Genomic DNA, 18,428 nt, shown 5'->3' with positions numbered 1-18,428 from the left:
TACCTTGTGCCTTCTGGCTTTAGTCAGCATTCCCCTGCTCTAACCCAGAGGCAATGCTGCCCCTTTTGAAGTCAAACGTTCTGGGCAACCTTTGAGTTTATGTAGGGGAATTGAGGCTGGACTGAGACTCCCCATCCACACCCAGTATCCCCAGGGTCCTGCCCTCCTGTCCCACCTGGCCAAGCCCCCCGCCCACCTGATGATGCCGCTGTGATGGAAGCACTCTCGGATTCCCAACTCCACCGCCAGGTGGGCCACCGACCAGCTGGGGTGGTTGCGGATGAGGTCGGTCAGCTGCTGCAGGACCTCAACATGCAGGATGAGGTTGGAGCTCTCGTAGAAGGGCGGCAACTGGGAAGAAAACTGCTGGAAGTTCACCAGGGCATCAGCCTCTGTCTCCAGCTGGAAGAGCCTGAGGAGCCAGGGCAGAGGAGGAAGACACAGAAGTGAGCCGGGAGGGACCCTTGGGCCGCGCCCTTGATGGAATCTGAAGACTTGGGTCCCTGCAAACAGGTGCTTGCCTGCTTCCTGCTGTGGACTGACCTGCTCCAGCTGGACTTCCTTCCCCCATCACACACACCTAAATGGAGTTGGGGCTTTCTTTTTATTTGAAAAGATTTCCTTTCCTTTCTTTCTTTTTTAAAAAATATCATCACGTATATTTCCACAAGCATTGTTGCAAATCCATGGTCCAGCATGAAAGCAAAACTCCCCAGGCACATGAAGAGATAAGAAACCATGAAAGATGGGACTTCCTTGGTGGTCCAGTGGTTAAGAATCCACCTTCCAATGCAGGGGACGCAGGTTCTATCACTGGTCAAGGAACTAAGATCCCACATGCCGCAGGGCAACTAAGCCCACGTACTGCAACTACTGAGCCTGCATGCCACAACTAGACAGCTTGTGTGCTGGAACTACTGAGACCCCGCACTCTGGAGACTGCACACCACAACTAGAGAGGAGCCAGCGTGCCACAACTACAGAGAAGCCTGCACACCACAACGAAGAGCCCGTGAGCCACAACAGAAGATCACACATGCCGCAACTAAGACCCAGTGCAGCCAAAAATAAATAAATAAATATTAAAAAAAAAGAAAATATGAAAGAAAACCAACAGAGACAATATACAAGAGAAACAGATCTATAACTGGGGGTCTACAAATACTGAAGTTACCTGACACAGACTTTAAAATAACTATGACAATATTAGGATAAAATAGAAGATTTACAATTTTGGCAAAACACTTTAAACTATTAAAAAAAAAGAACCAAGTGGATATTGCAGAATTTAAAGATACAACTGCCAAAATTAAGAGCTCAGTGTTTAGGTATAATGGCAGATTGGACAACGCTGAATAGAAAATTAGTGAAAAGGAAGACAGGTAAGAAAAAAGTAAACAGAATAAAGCATGGAGAGACAAAAGCTTGGAAAATACAGGAAACTAGATAAAAGACATAGAATACATAATGAAAAGATGTAACATACATATAAGTGGAGATACAAAAACAGAATAGAAAAAGAATTGTACAGAAGCCATATTTGAAGAGTTAATGACTATGAACTTTCCAAAATTGATGGAAAACATTATTCCATTAACTTAAAATATTCTATAAATATAAATATTCTATAAATTTATTCTATAAATGCTCCACCAAATCCACACTTACTTTCCTCCCACTGAGCCACTGAGAAGTGGGAATTTATGTATCTTTACCCTTTAACCTGGCTTTGTAACTGCTTTACCAAAAGAATATGGCAGAAGTGATGCCGTCCTAGTTTCTAGAGCAAGGATTTAAGAGACTGGAAGCCTCTATCTCTTTTTTCTTGGGACCTGGCCATCATACCACAGGGAAGCTGAAGCACCATGGAGATGACTCCTGGCCCTGGACCCTTAACCCTGGATGAACTCCCAACCAACAGCCAGCATCAACTTGCCAGTTGTGAGTCATCTTAGAAGTGGATCGTGCAGTCAAGCCACCCCAGCTAATACTATGTAGAATCAAACTGAGCCTTTCCCACTAAGCTCTGCTCAAATTGCAGATTTGTGGGCTAAATAATTGATATTGTTTTAAGCCACTAAATTTTGGGAGAGTTTGTTGCATAGCAATAACTGAGAATGACACATATTGGTCAACATATTGTAACGTAGCAATAACTAACACCACATGTACCATGTAACAACCGCTGAAAACAAAATGCAAAGAGAAAACATTAAAAATAGCAAGAGAGGGCTTCCCTGGTGGCGCAGTGGTTGAGAGTCCGCCTGCCGATGCAGGGGACAAGGGTTCGTGCCCCAGTCTGGGAAGATCCCACATGCTGCAGATTGGCTAGGCCCGTGAGCCACGGCCACTGAGCCTGTGCATCCGGAGCCTGTGCTCCACAACGGGAGAGGCCACAACAGTGAGAGGCCTGCGTACTGCAAAAAAAAAAAAAAAAAAAAATAGCAAAGAGAAAAAAGTTTTCAGAGGGCAACCATCAGACTCAACAATGAAGCTCAACAATGGAAGCCAGAGATAATGAGATGACATCCTTAAAGGGCTAAAAGAAAATAAATGTCACTGAGAAATATACACCCAGAAAAAAAAAAAAAAAAAAACTTCAAGTATGACGTTGAAATTAAAATATTTCATTAGTCAAACAAACAAATGCACCAGAGACAGACTGACTGACTGTGACATTAGCAGACCCAAATAAAAGGAAATACAAAAGGATTTTCTTCTGGTAGAAGAAATTTGATCCTAGATGGATGGTCAAAGATGCAGGAAAAAAATTAAGCACCATGAAAATGGTAAATATGTGAGTGAATCTAAATAAATATTGACAGTATAATGTCTTGTTGGGTTTAAAATTAAAATATTAATAAAAAACAATACATGGCATAGAAGTCTGGAGTGGGATAAATGGAGTTAAAGGGTTCTAAGACCCTTGTATTGTTCTGGAAGAGGCCAAAGTACCAATTATACTTCAGTAAGGCCAAGGATGTGTGTTACAATCTCTAGGGTTCTATCAAGAACTGTGAAGGGTACCATACGACCCAGCAATCCCACTACTGGGCATATACCCTGAGAAAACCATAATTCAAAAAGAGTCATGTACCAAAATGTTCATTGCAGCTCTATTTACAATAGCCAGGACATGGAAGCAACCTAAGTGTCCATCAACAGATGAATGGATAAAGAAGATGTGGCACATATATACAATGGAATACTACTCAGTCATAAAAAGAAACGAAATTGAGTTATTTGTAGTGAGGTGGATGGACCTAGAGTCTGTCATACAGAGTGAAGTAAGTCAGAAAGAGAAAAACAAATACCGTATGCTAACACATACATATGGAATCTAAGAAAAAAAAAATGGTCGTGAAGAACCTAGGGGCAAAACGGGAATAAAGACACAGACCTACTAGAGAATGGACTCGAGGATATGGGGAGGGGGAAGGGTAAGCTGTGACAAAGTGAGAGAGTGGCATGGACATATATACACTACCAAACGTAAAATAGATAGCTAGTGGGAAGCAGCCACATAGCACAGGGAGATCAGCTCAGTGCTTTGTGACCACCTAGAGGGGTGGGATAGGGAGGGTGGGAGGGAGGGAGATGCAAGAGGGAAGAGATATGGGAACATATGTATATGTATAACTGATTCACTTTGTTATTCACCATTGTAAAGCAATTATACTCCAATAAAGATGTCAAATAAATAAATAAATAAATAAATAAATAAAAGAACTGTGAAGGGTTTCAGATTTTACCCTACTTGCAAACTAACAAGTTAGCCTGACACAGTTTCATGGATGCTGGCAGAAGACACAAGGTTCCTGGATGAAAGACAAAGGGCAATTTATTACTCACAGCAATAGCATTTGTGCCAGAGTATCAGCATTTGTGCCTATTCCCTGGGATCCATTTCCCAGAGGGTGACATGAAGAGGGTCAGGTGACACCTGCTCATGTTGCATTAGAAGACAGAAACCCTGAGTGTAGGGAACTTGAATCTGTTATAATCATCAGTGAGAAAATCTGTCTAAGCTTTGCTCTGGAGGAAAATATTATCTTTATTATATAGAAGAGTAAGCAAACCTACCCTTTGCTCGAGAGAAAGACCCTACCTCTATCTTCCAAGGCTGTTCACAATACAAACATCCTTGTAAAGACAGTATGGAACAAAAGTAGTCAGAGTCTCTGCTTGTAAGAAGTACAGAAACACAAGAGACCCAAGGAGAACTACCTCTCAAAAGTTATCATTAAAAGATAATAATAGAGTATAAATTTCCAAGCTAATAGAGATGGAAAAATGGAATAATAAGAAAACATTCAATTCATGAATTGCAAAAGCATTATGCCAAGGGAAAAAACTCTGATTCATAAGACTACATGCTGTATGATTAAAAGATAAAACTATAGGGATAGAAAGTAGGTCAGTATTGGGGCTTCCTTGGTGGCCAAGTGGTTGGGAATCCACCTGCCAATGCAGGGGACACGGGTTCAAGCACTGGTCTGGGAAGATCCCACATGTCGTGAAGCAATTAAGCCCGTGCGCCACGACTACTGAGCCTGTGCTGTGGAGCCCATGAGCCACAACTACTGAGGCCCACGTGCCTAGAGCCTGTGCTCCACAAGAAGAGAAGCCACCACAATGAGAAACCCACACACCACAACTAAGAGTAGCACCCACTCGCCACAACTAGGGAAGGCCTGCACGCAGCAATGAAGACACAACAGAGCCAAAAATAAAAATAAATAAAATAAATAAATTTATTTTTTTTAAAAAGTAGATCAGTGTTTTCTAAGGGCTGTGGTGGGTGCAGAAGCATTACTACAAAGGAGCATGGAGGAAATTTAAGGGATAACAAAAAAGTTGTGCATCTGGATTGTGGTGATGGTTACATGAGTGTGTACCTTTATCAAAATCCATTGAATGATACACTTAAAATTGGTAAATTTTATTTTTTGTAAATTGCATCTCAATAAAGCTAAAACAAAACAAAACAAAAACCAAAAAATAAAAAGAAGACAAGAAAGAAAGGAATAAAGAAAAGAAAATAGGTGGAAGAATAACAAAAAAAAAAGCAAACAGTAAGACGGCAGATTTAAACCCAAATATATCAGAAATACATTAAGTATAAATAGACTAAATGTTCCAAATAAATATAAGAAATAACAGACTGGATAACAGGGAAAAGAAAAGACAACTACATATTCTTTACAAGATTAAAATTATAAGGAAATATATAAATACTAACCAAGAGAAACCTGGTGAAGCTGTATTAATTTTAGAAAAAGTAAAGCTTAAGGTAAAAAGAATTGCTGGACACAAAGAGGGACAATTCATAATGATAACAGTTTCAATTCACTAGGAAAATATGATAATTATGTATCTAATAATAAAGCTCCAAAATAAAGTCAAACTTGACAGAATTAAGAGAACTAGACAAATCCACAGTCACACTGATAGATTTTAACATACTCTACTAGTTTCTTACACAACAAGCAGACCAAAAAAAAAAAAAAAAAAATCCCTATTGGATATAGAACAATTAATAAACTTGACCTAACAGACATATATAAAGCACTATTCCCATCAAGTACAGAATACACATTCTTCTGAAACACACACACAAAATTATAAATATTGGACCCATGCTGGGCCATAAAGCAAATCTAAACAAATTTCAAAGACCTGAAAATATTTAGACTATGTTCTCCAACCATGATGCAATTAAGCTAGAAATTGATAACAAAAAGATAATGAAAAATTTCCCATATGTTTACAAATTAACCAAGATACATACAAATTATCTATGGTTCAAACAAGAAGTCATGGTAAAATTTAGGAACTATCTTGACTCGATGACAATGCAAATATTACATATCAAATTTGTGAGACGAACTTCCACTTCTGCCTATGACAGAGGAGTTTGTACCAGACTAGCCTTCCTGGTGAAAACAAATATAAAGGCAGGATTAAATTCAAACAAATATTTGAAGGTTCTGGAGAGAACCAAACGCAGGCAAGGCATAGTGGGCCCGGATTTTACAGAAAAGGGAAGCACACTGAGGTATGCCCCACATTTTTACTCAGGGAACTGAGGTAAGCCCCACGTTTTTATTCAGTTTTAAAAAAAAGAATAAAGGTAAAATATAGTCATTTTTAGGAATAGAAAAACAGAGAATTCACTGTCAGCAGACTTGCACTAAGAGAATTAAGCAGAAAGAAAACTATCTCAGATGGAAGCAACATAATGCAGGAAAGAATAAAGAACACTGGAAAAGGTATTATGTGGGCAAATCTAAATTGACTGTGTTTTGGGATTTTTTTTTTGGCCGTGCCACACGGCTTGTGGGATCTTAGTTCCCTGACCAGGGATTGAACCTGGGCCCTCATCAGTGAAAGCATGGAGTCCTATCCAGTGGACGGCCAGGGAATTCCCTGAATTGACTGTTTCTAAGAACAATAAAAATGTTTGGGGGTATATAGATAGAAATATTTACATATATATTTAATTAAAATGAAAATACATCACAAAAAGTTGATGAGATGGATAAATGGAATTGAAATATTCAAAGGTTTCTTCACTGCCAGGGAAGTGTTAAAGTACCAATTTAAGGTAGACTATGGGACTTCCTTGGTGGTCCAGGGCTAAGACTCTGCGTTCCCAATGCAGGGGGCCTGGGTTCCATCCCTGGTCAGGGAACTAGATCCCACATGCTGCAACTAAGAGTTCACATGCCGCAGCTAAAGATCCCTCGTGCCGCAACTAAAAAAAAAAAAAAAAGATCCCACACGTGGCAACAAAGATCCCACATGCTGCAACCAAGACCCAAAGCAGTCAAATAAATAAATAGATAAAATAAATATATTTTTAAAAAGGTAGACTGTAGTAAGTCAAGGATGCATTTTGCAATTTTTAACTACTTAAACATTAGTAAAACAGCTAATGGACAGGGGAAATGACATTAGCATACATACAGCAGCATTTGGCTTAAACGCAGTCTTGGTTCTTTGAAAAGACTTTAAAAAATCAATAAACCCCTAACAAAGCTCAATGAGAAATACAGAAAACCCGAAGTACCGTCTTTTCAGATTCTTCAGATGTTAAAAAGGAAAAAAGAGGACATTATGAACAACTTTATGCCAACGAATTTGACATTTCTTGATAACAAAACATACCAAAACTGATACAAGAAGGAGAAAATCTGGTAGTCCTGTATCTGTTAAAGAATTGAATACATATTGAAAAGCTTCACACAAAGGAAACTCCAGGCTCAGATGGCTTCACCCATGAATTCTTCCAGACATTTAAGAAAGTAGTAATATCAATCTTAAACAATTTTCAGAAAATAGGAGAAGGATTACTTCTCAACATTTTTTATGCAGCCAGCTAAAGCTGACACCAAAACCTGCTAAGAATGTTTTTTAAAAAGAAAATTACAGGATAATATCTCTCATAAACACAGTGCTGAAAATCCTAAACAAATATTTGATTTAATCTAGCAATGTACAAAAGGGATGCTACATCATGACAAGGAAAGATTTATTCCCAGAATATATGGCTGCATTAACGTTTCAAAACCAACCAACCACCCAAATCAATGTATAATTCACCACACTGACAAAATAAAGGAGAAACTAACGAGCTAATAAATGCAAATCTCAATTGTTTCAGTATGAGCATCTGATAATATACAACACCCATTCGTGAATTTTTAAAAAAGAAAGCTCTTAGAAAACTGAGAATAAAAAGGAATATCCTTAATGCAACAGAGGGTATCTGCAAAAAACTTAGAACAAACATCATGCTTAATGGTATGATGTTGAAGCTTTCCCTTTTGAGACAGGAATGAGATAAGGATGCTTGCTTCACCATTTTACTCGTCATTCTTACCAGTGTAGTACGGCAAGAAAAATAAATTAAAAGTATAAGGATTGGAAAGGAAGAAGCAAAAACTGTCATTATGTTCATGATGATATGATTATGTTCTCAGAAGATCCAAAAAGTCCTATAGATAAATTATTAGAACTAATAAATGAGTTTAGCAAGGTTGCTGAACACAAGGTGAATATACAAAAGCTCAACTGCCTGGCTATATACAACAACAAACAGGTAGAAAATTAAATTTTAATAAATATCATTTATTATAACATCAAAACATGTCAAACACTAGGGATAAATCTAACAAAATATGTCCAAAACGAATGTGCAGAAAACTACAAAGAACTATTGAGAGAAATTAAAGAAAACCTAAATAAGTGGGAGGGTATTTCAGGTTTATAGTCTGGAAGACTAGACAATATTAAGTTGTCATTTCTTACTGAACTGATCTATAGAGTCAGTGCAATACCAATCTTAAATCTCAAGAGCAGAGGCTTTGTTTCTTTCTTTCTTTGCTTGTTTGTTTTGTGGGTGGAACTTCTTTGTCCCATAAAAATGCAAAGAGCTGAGAATAGCCAAAATAATCTTGAAGGAAGTGAGAACTTGTTCTACCAGATATCAAGATTCATTATGAAGTTACAAGACAGCATTGTATTGGTGCAAGAAAAGAAAAATAGAACAGTGACTAGAAACGAATCCATTCCTACAGGGAGGGACGCCTGGATTTATGTCCAATGGCATTATAGAGCAGTGGAAAAGAACAGTTTGTGACAAAAGGTCCTGGGAGGGCTTCCCTGGTGGCGCAGTGGTTGAGAGTCCGCCTGCCGATGTAGGGGACACGGGTTTGTACCCCGGTCTGGGAAGATCCCACATGCCGCGGAGCAGCTGGGCCCGTGAGCCATGGCAATTGAGCCTGTGCGTCCGGGGCCTGTGCTCCGCAACGGGAGAGGCTGCAACAGTGAGAGGCCCACATACCGCAAAAAAATAAAATAAAATAAAAGGTCCTGGGAAAACTGAATCTCCAGCTGAAAAACAAGAAAAAGAAATTTGAGTCCTATTTCACACCATACGTTAAAAAAAAAAAAATTCCAGGTAGATTATCAACCTAGTTGTAAAAGCAAAACAATAAAGCTTCTAGAAGATAATATAGAAAAATATCCGACTTCCCTGGTGGCACAGTGGTTAAGAATCCGCCTGCTAATGCAGGGGACACGGATTCGAGCCCTGGTCCGGGAAGATCCCACATGCTGCATGCAACTAAGCCTGTGCGCCACAACTACTGAGCCTGCACTCTAGAGCACGTGAGCCACAACTACTGAGCCCGTGCGCCTAGAGCCTGTGCTCCGCAACAAGAGAAGCCACTGCAACGAGAAGCCTGCGCACCGCAAGGAAGAGTAGCCCCCGCTTGCTGCAACTAGAGAAAGCCCACGCACAGCAACAAAGACCCAACGCAGCCAAATAAATAAATAAGTAAGTAAATAAAAAGATACATGCACCCCAATGTTCATGGCAACATTATTTACAATTGCTAAGATATGGAAGCAACCTAAGCGTCCATCAACAGATGAATGGATGAAGAAGATGTGGTACATTCCATACAATGGAATACTGACTCAGATCCAGGCCCTGTCCTTCCAGAGCTCTGTGGTCTGGTGGGGGAGACAGATGTGCAAACAGACATGTGGCAATCTGTGGCAAGAGGGGCGGACAAAGGTACAGACACTGCTGAGGGAGAACAGAGGGGTGAGCACAGGCTCACAGAGCAGGGACACATGAGTCACAGGCCAAGGTTGCGGGAAGAGCATTCTTAGCAGATGGAAAAACAAGAGCAAACAAAACGTGTAAAGAGTGAAGGTCTGTCCGGGGAACATGAGTCTGACACAAGCCCATGTACCCCACATTTACCCCACTGAATGCTGGGTCCTGATCCACCTTTTCTGGCTACTGCCTGAGCCCTTGGAGGGCAGAGACCTGCCACTGGTGGAGATGGGCTGTGGGCTGGATAAACAGTGAACGGGCAAACCTTAGGGTGTGTGTCCAGGCAAAGTCCCAGTACAGAGGGCCTCAAAAGTCAGTCCCCTGGGCTTCCCTGGTGGCGCAGAGGTTGAGAGTCCACCTGCCGATGCAGGGTACATGGGTTCGTGCCCCGGTCTGGGAGGATCCAACATGCCGCGGAGCGGCTGGGCCCGTGAGCCATGGCCGCTGAGCCTGCGCGTCCGGAGCCTGTGCTCCACAACGGAAGAGGCCACAACAATGAGAGGCCCGTGTACCGCAAAAAAAAAAAAAAAAAGTCCCCTTTCGAGAAGCAAAGATCACGTGTCACACACGCTTTGATCATTCCTCCCAGGATCTCTGGGACGTGCAGCCCTGCTTCTGCTGAGATACCAGCGAGGGGCTGGCGGGGTTCGTCAAACAGCATATGTCACAAATCAATGTCAGTAGTAAATGATTAACTCGTACCAGGAAGAGAGGTATGGACGTTATCACAATGTACATGGCGGTGCTACAAGTGACCACCATGGGGCTCACCCCAGAAGAGCCAGGCGCCTGGACCATATGTCAGGCTGGGGGCCCAGGATGGGCCCAGCTCATCACACTGCAAAGCGGCCTGCCTGGAGGAAAAGAGGTGGGTTCTGGAGCCAGGATGTCTGTACCCCAGCTCTGCTATGAGTGGCTTTGTGACCTCAGGCAAGTTACCTAACTTCTTTGAGCTTTGTTTCCTCCTCTGTAAGAAGGGGTCAATAATAGCCCTACCTCTGGGGACTGTGGTGAGGACAGAGGGAGCTAACAGTTAGACCAGCGCCTCACACGCACTAATATAACGTGATACTAGCATTGCTGCCGTCTGTATCAGCCAGCATCCAACTCTCCACCCATAGGGGTGTCGTGGGACTCCCAGGCCTTAGGGAATAAAACCTGAGGATTCGGAAGACCCTGATCCCCTCCCTCAACCTGAAGCTCTGCAGTTACAGAACAATAGGAGCACCTCTACCTGGAGGCTGGAAGCAGGACCCTGACAACTCCGTCCAACCCACTTAAGTACTTTGGGGACAAAGCCCTCCAGGAAAGCAAAGGAGGAGACTTAAAAGACAGAAGCTCGGCCCCCTGAAGAGGAAGTCCAGTACACCAAGCCTTCTCTCCACAAAGCTCAGGGTGTTCGGAGCAGTGGGGGACCCCCCACGATGACTACCCCCAGTGAAAAGCCCAGGGCTCTGGCACAGTGCCCCCATCCCCCCAACAGCCCTCACTGCCAGCGACTCCCAGGTCTTGGCATCACCATTTCTGCAGCTCTTCAGAACCTCCGCTCCAGCCTCCCACCCTCCAACCTCCATCCCTGCCTCCCAGCTCACTCCCTGGACGACAGGACAGCCAGGTGGGTGAACGAATGAAGCAGGACCATCAGCACTAGCCCAACTCAGCCCCAGTCTGCCAAGCTCCCCTGGACCCTGCATTTGGGGTCCTTGGTCACTCCTCTCCCCTTTTTCCAACCGGCCCTGCAGCTACTCAGTTCCCTCAGCCCTGTCCTGGATTCCTACACGTTCCTCTAGCCCACAGAGGGGGGCCCAGCATGCCCTGAGAAGAGCAGCTGTCCACCCCTTCCAGGCTCCCCTGAACAAACCTCGGCCAACCAGCCCCTACAAGGACAGTCACGCCTTAAGGACCCAGGGCTACAGGTGATCCCCGGGCCTTCCCCGATTTGACCTTCTCGGCTTCCCCATCCTTCCTCCCTCCCTCCATCTGTATGGGTCAAGCCTCGAGGCAGGCAACAGTCCTCCAGCCCCAGCCCCTGATCCCGGGACCCTGATGGGCCGGAAGGTGTCGAGTCCAGGAAGCCCCTCCCTCCGTTTTAAAAGCAGCCCCACCCACAACAGACCCCTCAGATGTCAACCTGAAGAAGCTGCTCTCGGCCAAGGGACCTCCAGGCTGAGACCTGGGAGGAGTCAAAGGAGAGAAGCGTGTGTGGGGCACTGGACCATCACCCACCGGAATCCACTCTGGGGGTTCCTGGGGTTGACCAGGATGCAGTCCCACGTGCGACTGGGAGCGTTCTGGAACAGAATCAGCTGTCTTTCTTCCTGGACCCGGCTGCTCGAGCTGTAGTCCGCCACGGCCACCTCCTTCACCCGGAATGGGTTGGAGAACAAGTTGGTGACGCTGCTGAGGGTGCTGACCAGGCGGCCAAAGAACTGCATCCTCCGTGGGGCCGGCGGGGAGGCCCCGCCACCTTCCCCCTCAGTCTGGAAGAAAACGGGGTCTCTGGTCAGCTGGGCTCGGTCTCCCATGCCCACCTCACCACGCATGGGGGTTTCCTGCATGGGCACCCAGGTGGCTCCCCATCAGCGCTGCTCCCCGGATTCTGGGCCTGGAGGGACCTGGAAAGGAGGGGAAAGAAAGAGAAACAGCACTGAGTGGGAGGGAAGAAGGGTTGACGAGAAGTTCCAGGGCTGCCACTGTGCACAGGTGACCAGCACTGTCCTGCCCCCGACCCAGTTTCCCCAAAAGAGACTCAGTTTTCTCATCTGCAGCGTGGGGCTGTTGTGATCAAAGGAGATGGCAGACATGAACGCACGTGATGGGTGACACTGCCCTGTGCAAACGGGGTGTTCTCACCCTGTAAAGTAGGGCGTCGACTTTTGGGAACTCAAAGAGCTTAGCACTGGTCATTTGAATTCCACAAACAAAACCAGTGTCCCCTCTCTACTGGATGCCACAAAGGGACCAGTGTCATCTCACACTCCATCGGGGGCATTTGTCTAAAACCTCTGGTGCCTGCTACCACGGGCTTCCCAAAGAGCTCTGAGAGAACGCAAAAGCAGGCTCCTCGGAAATGAGCATGAACGTAAAGACTTAGAAACAGTGACATAGGTTTGGGTGGAAATTTTGTTTCCTACCCACAGGGTCACAGGTTCTGCTATGGAAACTGTCCCCAGTTTGGATAACAGAATCAGATGTCTTGTTATTTCCTGGATTCCCAGAAAGCACACTACCTTCCTCAGGCAGTGCCACCAAAGCTGCATGACAACTGGCTGGAGGCCACCCCTGCCTCTGTGCCAGGATGTCACCTGCCAAAAGAGCAGGTCAGTTGCAGGACAGAGCATGCGAGTGTGGGCACCGTGGGAGAGAGTGGACATGTGAGTGGATACTAGTCATACCCTGGCCTATGGGTGGAGGGAGGATCAACGTTAGGGATGAAAGGAAAAGCAAGAGGCCTATGAAGAATCATCTAAAAAGGCAGTAAGGGTCATCAATAATCATCACATCAGGAGACGCTTACTAAGCACTTACTAGGTAGTAGGCCCTGAGATAAGCACTACACGTAATTGTCTCATTTAATTCTCACAAATTGTACGAGGCAGACGGCCAAAGCACACAGTGCAGCTTGGGAGCAAAACTGCATTCAAATCCCAGCCTCACCACTGACCAGCTGTGTGACCTTGGACAAGTTACTTAACCTCTCTGAGTCAGTTTCTTCAACTGTAACATGGGGATCACAACAGTGCCTAATAACAGTACCTGGCAGATAGTAACTTTCAACAAACATTAGCCCTCTTTAGTTGCATCACCCCCTTTTACAGATAAGGAAACTGAGGCTTAGAGACCACGATTGAAGAGCTTTGAAAACGCTGTGAAGCTTTGTAACGTCTTTCCTTTTTTGATGTGGTGCGAGCAGATCGTGAGAGTCAGTTTCTCCTCCTTTAAAACGAGGACAACGCTCGCCTCTCATGTGCGGTGAGGATTAAATGAGAACGTTCGTGAGGATGCTTAGACCTACGTCAAGGTCCTTCTTTCTTCCACGCTTGGGAGCTGAAAGGACAGAGGAGCCGGGTACCTGTGCCTTTCCCCACAGCCAGGGGAGAGGGGCTGGGACCCCAAGAGAAGGCATGGGACTTGTATCCGGAAAAGAATTCCCCCAAAACAGAACACATGGCATGCACAGCAATATGCTTTATAACAATTTCTGTTTTGACACAGAAATGGAAGCAACTTCAATACCCAGCATTAGGGGAATTGTAAGTTACGACACGTTACCCCCAAGACGCCGTGTGGCCACTAAAGGCTGCTACTGAGAAGGAAGGTGGTAACAACTCAGGGAAAGCACGTGGCATCATTATAGGCTCGGTGGCAATGAGTCCATGATGCTCCCTGTGCTGTTCTGGGCTGCGAGCTCGGCCTGCGAAGCCACTGCCTGCCCGTCCTGTCTCTCCCCATCAGTCCCACCCTGTCAGCTCCAAACCACACGCGATTCCAGAAAGCAATGCTATTTCGCACCTCCTTGCCTGTCTGCATTGCTTTGTCTATCGAGAATGTCTCCTTTTCTAGCTGGAAAAGCCCTGATCCTCCTGCCAGACTGTACACTTCACAGCACGAACCACACCAGGCACTCATGTGGCTCTTTCTGTACTCTGGCCCCGTTGCAAGATCTTTACATATATTAATCATTTCGTCTGCACCACCACCCTATGAAATCGTTACCATGCTTATCCTCATTCAACATATGAGACAATCAAGGAACAGAGAGGTAAAGTAACAGGCCCAAGGTCGCACGGCTAGTATGTAGAGGAGTGAGGACTGGAGCCCAGATGGGCTAGCTCTGGAGTCTGAGCTTCGTATGGGCAGGTACTGGGTCTTTTTACTTCTATCAACTCTAACACCAGACTTGGCCCAAAGAAAGTTTGTTAAAACATAATCTAACTGAGTAAAAATTACGCACAGCAAAAAACAAAACAAAACAAACGAACAAAAAAAACTGATAGAAAACATACCAAAATACTAAGGGTAGATGAGAGTATTAGGTTTATGGGCAAATTTTTTTTCTTTCCCCTATTTTCCAAATGGTATAGAAAATTATTATATTTTTTAAAGAAAGTGGGAGTGTAGGCTGAGCCTCTGGGGCCTGCATCTGGGGAGTCAGGGGGCGTGGGCGGGTCAGGCCTGGCTTAGAAAAGCAGCACAGAGGCTTCCCAGAAGGCAGGCTGCAGCACCCGGAGAGGGGCTCACAGGGAGCTAGGGAGTCAGGAGCATCCAGCGCCCGCGGCCCACCTGGGTTAAGGAGGAGAGTCACTGTGAGGGTCCAGCTCGATGGAAGGCAGATGCCCCGCCCCAGAGGAGAGCCTCCCTCCTCAAGGTCCCCAGGGCTGGTGGCGAGGGTGCCACCCCCCACACTGACAGCAGCCTGGCCCCAGAAAGGACAGGGCTGGCCCTCCTCCAGCCTTCCAGGGTAGGCGTGAGGATGAAATGACACAGTGGAGGGAAAGTGGGACGCTGGCCACTTTGGGCACACAAACAGTGGCCACTGTCATCACGAGGTGGAAGAAAGGAAATGAAAACCCTGGGCCACATCCTGGACCGATTGTAGCAGGCTGGCCTCGTTTCTGTCCCCTTCCTCCTGTCCCCACCACCTCTGACCCTGGAGCCCAGGTTCTTTCCGGCATAGCTGCAGGGATGGGCACCGGGCTGGGGAGCAGCTGCTGCCACTCGGAGCGTGGAGGGTCCCTGCGCACACGACCCCACCCACACCCCTCACCCCACCCCCTACCCATCCCTGACCCCTGCCTGGACTGTCCTCCCCGCCGTCTTCACCTGCCCCAGAGCCTGCTTTCAAGAAAGCGCTGTCAGACAGATAAATAACCCCCTTCTCACCCTTCAGGACTCAGTTTACGTGCCACCTCCTCCAAGAATCACACCCTGCGCCTCCCCTCCTCCCAGCCCCAGGCGCATGTGTGCCTTCCTCCGTGCCCCACCCCGCCCAGTGCACGCCCACTGACCACTTAGCCTGGGATGGTGATGCCTATCTGCTGGCTGGGGGGAGGGGGGCCCATCCCCCCTTTACGGATTTATCCAAGCACCTGGCATGCTGTTCCCGTCTCACAGTGGGCATCACATAAATGTTTGGTGAATGAATGAGAACAAATGAATGAACCAACTGGAGGCCCCAGGGGGCCAGCACCTCTGAGGCACCCCTCCCTCCTCTCTTCACCCTGTGCGGTGGTAACACACCACATGTCCCATTCCTCACCCACTCTGTCCACAACAGAAATGCCCAGGAGCTCACCCCAGCACAGGGCAACCTTTATGGGGCACCTGCTGGGCTTTGATCTGGAAAATTCAGTGCTTGAAGCTGAGCTCATTCATACTCCAGACAGAGAAACTCGTCAAGCTCACTGCTGGACCAGAGGGGCAGGATGGCTGCTCAGGAGGTGCGTGACAGGACAGCCGGGCCAGGTGGCTGACCTCACGGGACGGGCCACATGGGGATTCTGGAAGCACACACAGAACTGCTTGAGTTGGAAATCAGGCTTTGTGAGCCCCAGCTGCTTATGACAGGATGTCCCATGATTGGAACGACTGGCACAGCACAGCCTCCGGCGCAGCCGACGTCACCCCCGTGCCCTGCCCTGGCAGGACGGGCTGAGAACACAGGGTCAGATCAGAGCACTCTGCCTGCCCTGACCCCCGCGGACTTCCTTCCTGCAGCGCTTGCCATCTGCACCTCCCAGCCCACAAGCGCATCACCGCATGCTGGCCCACGGCACATCCTCTCACAAGACCACCTCGCTTTATGGCTGGCAGGGGGTTTTCACGTCTGTTAGCTGCCTCAAAGCTCACAAATGCCCATGAGACAGGGACGGTGCGATCGCTATCCCTGTTTGGCATAGGGGGTAACAAGGCCCAGAGAGAGGAAATGGGAGGTGTTGCCTGGCGACTGGACTCACGCCTTCTTCCTCGGACTCCTGCCAGCACTAGGCAGAGAGCCTGCACGGAGCACGCAGGTGCTCCATTAGTGCACAAGGAAAGACAGGATGAATGTAGACATCAGCTGAAACACCATTTCTCCCTCTCATCCGAGCGTCTGGGCCTCCAAGGCTGCCTCCAAACAAAACATCCCTCCAAGTGTTCACCCTGACCCCAGCTCTTCCCAGACTCTTCCCTAAGCCATCGAGGAATGGGGGAGGGCTGGTTCCCGTCACCTCACACCCAGCAACACTGCCCCATTCATCCAGCACCCACTGAGCACCAGATGCCTCACCAGGTTTGGGGGTAATGATCATATTTATTCCTCAAAACACTCATAAGAGAAGGCATACTTCTTCCCATGTTACACACAGGGAACTGAGGAACAGGAGGTGATGTAACTTGCCAGGATCTGAACCCCATTAGTTGGAATCCAGAGCCCCAGCTCGTAATCCTCAAGCTGCCTTCAGGAGAAATCCCGAACGGAACGTGGCTGAGTGAGGCTTGATGTGCAGACCCCTGTGTGCCAAAAGCCAAGGCTCTCATGGAACAGTGCACTGCCATTCATATGAGCCAGAGCAAAATGGTCTTTCCGAAAAGGAAAAGGTGTCTCTTTCACCCACTTTGTTTAGCTGGACCACAGCTGGAAGCAAACTGCCCAGAACTGCTGCTGGAGTTCCCCACCACGGGAGACCCCGATGACTTTAGGACGTTTTTGGGCTGGTGGCATGATACAGGGTGACCATTTTACGATTCACTCTACAAATATTTATCAAGGACCAATTCTGTAGCAGGCACTGTTACAACTGCTGAGAACACACTAGTGAACAAAAAAGATAAAATCCCTGCCCTCCTAGAACTTCTATTTTACAGGGGGCTATAACAAAGAAGATAAATAGGCAAAATAAAGACATAGTTTCAGAATGCTGATTAGACGCCAAGGAGAAAAATAAATGAAAGATGGGAGATAGGAAGTGTCCATGTGGAGATTAAAATTTTAGATAGGGTGAACAAGTCCTCACCAAGAACTTGACCTTGAATAAAGACTTAAAAGAAATGAGGGCAAAAGTCATACAGGTATGTAGGTGAAGACTTTTCCAAGCAGAGGGAAGCGCATGTGCAAAGACCCTGGGGCTGGACCATGCCTGGTGAGTTCCAGGAACAGCAAGGAAGCCAATAAGGTCAGAGAGGTAACAGGCAGCCAGGCAGGTACATTGAGAGGAGAAGCTATTACAGGGCTTGGAGCAAAGGAGTGATATTAACTCTGGCTGGATGAGGGGTGTAGAGAGGCATCAAGGATAATCTCACAGGTCTTCCCTGGTGGCGCAGTGGTTAAGAATCCACCTGCCAATGCAGGGGACACGGGTTCGAGCCCTGGTCCGGGAAGATCCCACATGCCACGGAGCAACTGAGCCCGTGCACCACAACTACTGAAGCCCGCACGCCTAGAGCCCATGCTCTGCAACAAGAGAAGCCATCGCGATGAGTAGCCCCTGCTCGCCACAATTAGAGAAAGCCCGCACGCAGCAACGAAGACCCAACGCGGCCATAACTAAATAAATAAATGTATTTAAAAAAAAAAAAAAGGATACTCTCACAGCTTGAGCCAGAGCAACCGATAGAAGAATACTGCCATTTCTTAAAGATGGGAAAGTGCGTGTGAGGGACAGATTTTGGTAGAGATGAGGGAAGGGATGAAGGGGATGGATATCGGGTGCTTAATTCTAAGTACTTTAAGTTTGAAATTCCTAAGTTTGAGATGTTGAGGGAGCAAATACGTGTGTGTCTATCATTCAGCGGAAATGTCTGGACCGGACTGGAG

At 46.4% G+C, this 18,428-nt stretch overlaps 1 protein-coding gene across 10 annotated transcripts in view; it reads right to left on the bottom strand.

The window, feature by feature from the left end:
- Nucleotides 1-18,428, bottom strand: part of PLA2G6 (phospholipase A2 group VI) — a 52,665-nt gene that overhangs the window by 32,010 nt on the left and 2,227 nt on the right. For 6 of the 10 annotated variants that reach the window (XM_060112572.1, XM_060112574.1, XM_060112573.1 and 3 more), the window contains 2 exons: nt 11,858-12,246; nt 197-412 (listed from right to left, as the gene is read on the bottom strand). In XM_060112572.1, the coding sequence (XP_059968555.1) occupies nt 197-412; nt 11,858-12,189 (548 nt within the window). In that variant the 5' untranslated portion in view covers nt 12,190-12,246. The remainder of the gene's footprint in view (nt 1-196; nt 413-11,857; nt 12,247-18,428) is intronic. The other 4 variants (XM_060112579.1, XM_060112577.1, XM_060112580.1 and 1 more) reach the window with 2 other exon arrangements.

The sequence above is a fragment of the Mesoplodon densirostris genome, chromosome 11 (assembly GCF_025265405.1).
Source record: "Mesoplodon densirostris isolate mMesDen1 chromosome 11, mMesDen1 primary haplotype, whole genome shotgun sequence".
Taxonomy (NCBI): Eukaryota; Metazoa; Chordata; class Mammalia; order Artiodactyla; family Ziphiidae; genus Mesoplodon; species Mesoplodon densirostris.
This window is presented reverse-complemented; position numbering and strand designations above follow the sequence as displayed.